Source organism: Amphimedon queenslandica, unplaced genomic scaffold, assembly GCF_000090795.2.
Source record: "Amphimedon queenslandica unplaced genomic scaffold, v1.1 AMPQUscaffold_1461_Cont26528, whole genome shotgun sequence".
Classification (NCBI taxonomy): domain Eukaryota; kingdom Metazoa; phylum Porifera; class Demospongiae; order Haplosclerida; family Niphatidae; genus Amphimedon; species Amphimedon queenslandica.
Window position 1 is genome coordinate 1 of NW_003558195.1, and position 1,167 is coordinate 1,167.

Sequence of the window (1,167 nt, forward strand, 5' to 3'; positions counted from 1 at the left end):
TAGTACATGAACATGCATAACTACATTATTTACTGCACCTCTGATCCTCTGTATAACATACTCCTTAATATCTAATGAAATTAAACACAAAGAATTATCATAATAACAACATTTACTAATAATAACTCACAATATACTTACTTCAGTAGTCATGACAATACACGATGCTGTTGGATTAATGGTAGTGTCTCCGGTCATTAGTCCGACGTCTTTAAACTCCTCATACATCTCTCTGTACTTCTGGTTACTCAAAGCCTTCAACGGTGTAGTATAAATGACACGTTGACGATCCCTCAGTGATACAGCGATGGCATACTCTGCTACAACAGTCTTCCCTGCTGAGGTGTGGGCTGAGACTAGGACTGACTGGTTGTTCTCAATACATTGGACGGCTTTCCTCTGGAAACTATCCAATTTAAACGGATACTCCTAAAAGGGACACATAATCAAAGCTACAGACATTGTTTAAATTTGTATGTACATGTACATGTACATGTACATGTAGTACATTGTATAGTTCAGATACATGTACAAGTAGATGTAGAAGCTAGTATAGAATTAAGTACACATGTGAATAGCAGCATTGCAGGTACAACTGTAGTAGCATAATTCATTTATTTCACTTAGTAGGATTACACATACAATACACACACGTACATATACATACATATACATGTACGTGTACATATGTAAGTTATTTATAACTTTAAGAGTAGCACATGTGACATACTTTCGCAGGTTTTTCGTTCAGCGGTTTCAAAGACTCAAACTTGTAATTTGCAGGAACAGAAACCTTGAAAAAGAGCAAATGAAAAAACATTGTTAAATACATGTATACACGTGCTCAAAAGTTAAAACTAAAAAGCTGATTCACTAGTTATTTCTTCAATAATAATCGTCATGCTGAGAATCACCTTACTTCATGTGTGCAGGTGTCTTCAGTATCAATGTTGACAATAATAGCTGGTTCACCAAAAAACGGAACCTTCTTTGTACCTTCAAGCTCAGTCCTAACAAAGACTAATATATAATGGACATTCCTTTTACACACGTACATGTACATGTATATATACTGTATATTTGAGAGCACTTAATTTTGGTGATTTTACTATTAAAAATGCACTCAGTGGTTTTTAATTTGGCAATTTTGGTACACGTGTGCATAAG

The 1,167-nt window shown here is 34.8% G+C and overlaps 1 protein-coding gene across 1 annotated transcript; it reads right to left on the reverse strand.

Moving 5' to 3' along the window:
• Positions 1-33: 33 nt before the first annotated feature.
• Positions 34-1,010, reverse strand: LOC109593450 (superkiller viralicidic activity 2-like 2; the record flags this gene model as incomplete). Its single annotated transcript, XM_020008521.1, has 4 exons — positions 34-71; positions 142-429; positions 731-793; positions 920-1,010. Coding segments are annotated over 4 exons (480 nt in total), but the record flags the coding sequence as incomplete, so codon positions are not given.
• Positions 1,011-1,167: the final 157 nt, after the last annotated feature.